At 41.5% G+C, this 2,446-nt stretch overlaps 1 protein-coding gene across 1 annotated transcript; it reads left to right on the forward strand.

The window, feature by feature from the left end:
• Positions 1–508: 508 nt before the first annotated feature.
• LOC133324020 (uncharacterized) lies at positions 509–2,170 on the forward strand. The gene has a single exon (XM_061532910.1). It carries the CDS (start codon positions 509–511, stop codon positions 2,168–2,170), a length of 1,662 nt encoding a protein of 553 aa, XP_061388894.1.
• Positions 2,171–2,446: the final 276 nt, after the last annotated feature.

Consider the following 2,446-nt stretch of genomic DNA (forward strand, 5'->3'; position numbering starts at 1 on the left):
CGGGAAAGTCAAGCCGATTAATAGTTCATGGAGTCATGAACAAAATGAAGAATTCCTTGATTTTATAACACGGCAGTCCATTTCTGGTTGTAACGACGCACCCATAGTCTTCGGGAACTTGATAAGCCAAAGGCCTACCTTGGACATTAAGTGCTTCGAAGTCTTTCTCGACTCTAGAAGCCCTACGTCAGCAGCAGGACCAGATGGTGTATCGTATAAAATGATAAACAGTCTTAACGCAACCGAAAGGCAGGAATTTTTTAATATTCTGGTTGAAATATGGAACAAAGGTAGCTTCCCGAGCGAATGGAGAAGAATTAGGATTTCTGCGATCCCCAAGAGGGGCAAAGATCCTGGAAACATTCAAAATTATCGCCCAATTGCACTTATGTGTGCATCACAAAAGATTTTGGAGAGCGCCATCAAGAGTATGATTCTTCGTTTTACTGAAGATAATGGGATAGTTCCCCCTAGGTCATATGCATTTAGACCGGGTAGATCCACGTCCATGTGCATCAATGATGTGATCAACACCATTGAATTCTATAAAAAGTCTGGCAATCAAGTGGTTGGAGTGTGTATTGACATCGAGAAGGCGTATGATTATACGAACATAAATCAATTGGCGGTAGTAATGTTTCGGAAAGGGTATAATCCACACATAATCAAATGGATTGTGGACAGTATGAAACGCAGGCAATTGGAGTTGGGTAAGAGTAGAAGAATTGTAGTGAATGGTCTTCCTCAAGGAAGTGGTCTCAGCCCGTTGCTCTTTAATATCTACACGTCTTCCTTGCATGACATCAATTCCAGTAACATCGACATCTTTCAGTTTGCGGATGATTTTTTCTTGGTTTGCCACGACAAAAGCTTCCAAAAGGCAAGTGAAATTCTGACTGAAAGTATTAGCCGCTTCCACGAGGACTGTAAGGGGCTAGGTCTGGGTTTTAATATGAACAAAATTAACACTGTTCACTTTTCAAGAAGGCCTAAACAAATGAATATATGCATTAATGGTATTTCAGTCAAACAGGTGGCAAACATCAAATATCTGGGTCTCGTCATTTCTGCTGGCGGCTCTTCTAAGATACACATCGACGAAGCTACTTCATCGACAGATAAAGTTAATAACTTCCTTCACATTTTAAGTGGATGCAGCTTTGGAATTTCCCCAGCCAAAGCCATGCATTTTTACAAGGCGTTTGCCAGAGCAAAACTGGAGTATGGAGCATCTGCATTATCCAATCTAACAAAAGCATCTGCTAGTAAAATCAAAACTAGTACGCACAAGTTTTTACGTAGGGCGCTGGGTCTTATCCGTTCCACACCTGTACCCATTTTATATCAGCTTGCGTGTGAATTACCCCCAAAATACAGATTTGAGCTGGCAACAGCCAAGGAGTTAGTCAAAGCCAAGGCCTTTGGATTGCCAAGTCTGGAGAATATCAGGCGTATGCAGAGCAGAACAACTAGTTATACGATAGTGTTTGACAAGTATCTGCAAATTGTGGAAAATGTTGCAACGACACGAATTATGCCCGTTGCAAGTAAGCGTATTTCAAGTGATGTGGATTTCTTTGAGGGCGCAGGCTCTAGAAAAAGAGGTGTAAGCGAGGAGGTGGTGAAACAATTTTTTCGAAAGAAAATAAGCAAGATTCAGGAGTCTGGCATAGACATTTTTTTCACAGACGGTTCGGTGAAAGATGATGTATCCGGTGCAGCTTTTTTACATCTAAACAGTAATACTACTGAAGCATTCTGGGTCAGTGGGAGGTGGTCATCTATGTCGGCGGAAGTTCTAGCTTTTCGCCAAGTCGCTATATTTGCAAAGGAACGGAACTTAAAGAACATTGCTATATTGACTGACAGTCTAAGTGGTATTGCGGCAGTAGAATCCACACAGCACAAAAACTATTTGATAAATGAATTTATTGATATCATCAATACAGCGGGTATAGAAACTCAGTTCCATTACATCCCTGGTCACGCAGGGATTGGTCCCAATGAGCTGGTGGACCAGGCAGCAAAGAACGCACCAGTAAATGACACTTGCCTGAACTTAATGTGGCCAATAAAGGATGCTATTTGCAGAATTCAAGAGTCAGTATGGGCAGAATGGGCTGATGAATGCAAATCCATAGCTGAACGGAACTCCTCTCATTTTTTATAAAATTTTTTCTCAACCATCTAAACACCCATGGTATAGCAAAACGAAATTACACCCAGATGATCAGAGAGTGATTAACCGCATACTGAGTAACCACACCTTCAGCAACAGCACATTGGCCAAAATGAATGTAGTCGGTTCTGGTGAGTGCCAAGTTTGCAAGACGGAAGAGACGGTCACTCACATTTTGTTTGTTTGCACAAGATTCACCACCACCAGAGTAAAGTTTGCATCGTTCAATGGAATCCAAACAGTAGAGGATTTCATTAAAAAACATAA

Source organism: Musca vetustissima, unplaced genomic scaffold (genome assembly GCF_032173495.1).
Source record: "Musca vetustissima isolate MV318-11 ecotype Yass unplaced genomic scaffold, APGP_CSIRO_Mvet_v1 utg226812, whole genome shotgun sequence".
Taxonomy (NCBI): domain Eukaryota; kingdom Metazoa; phylum Arthropoda; class Insecta; order Diptera; family Muscidae; genus Musca; species Musca vetustissima.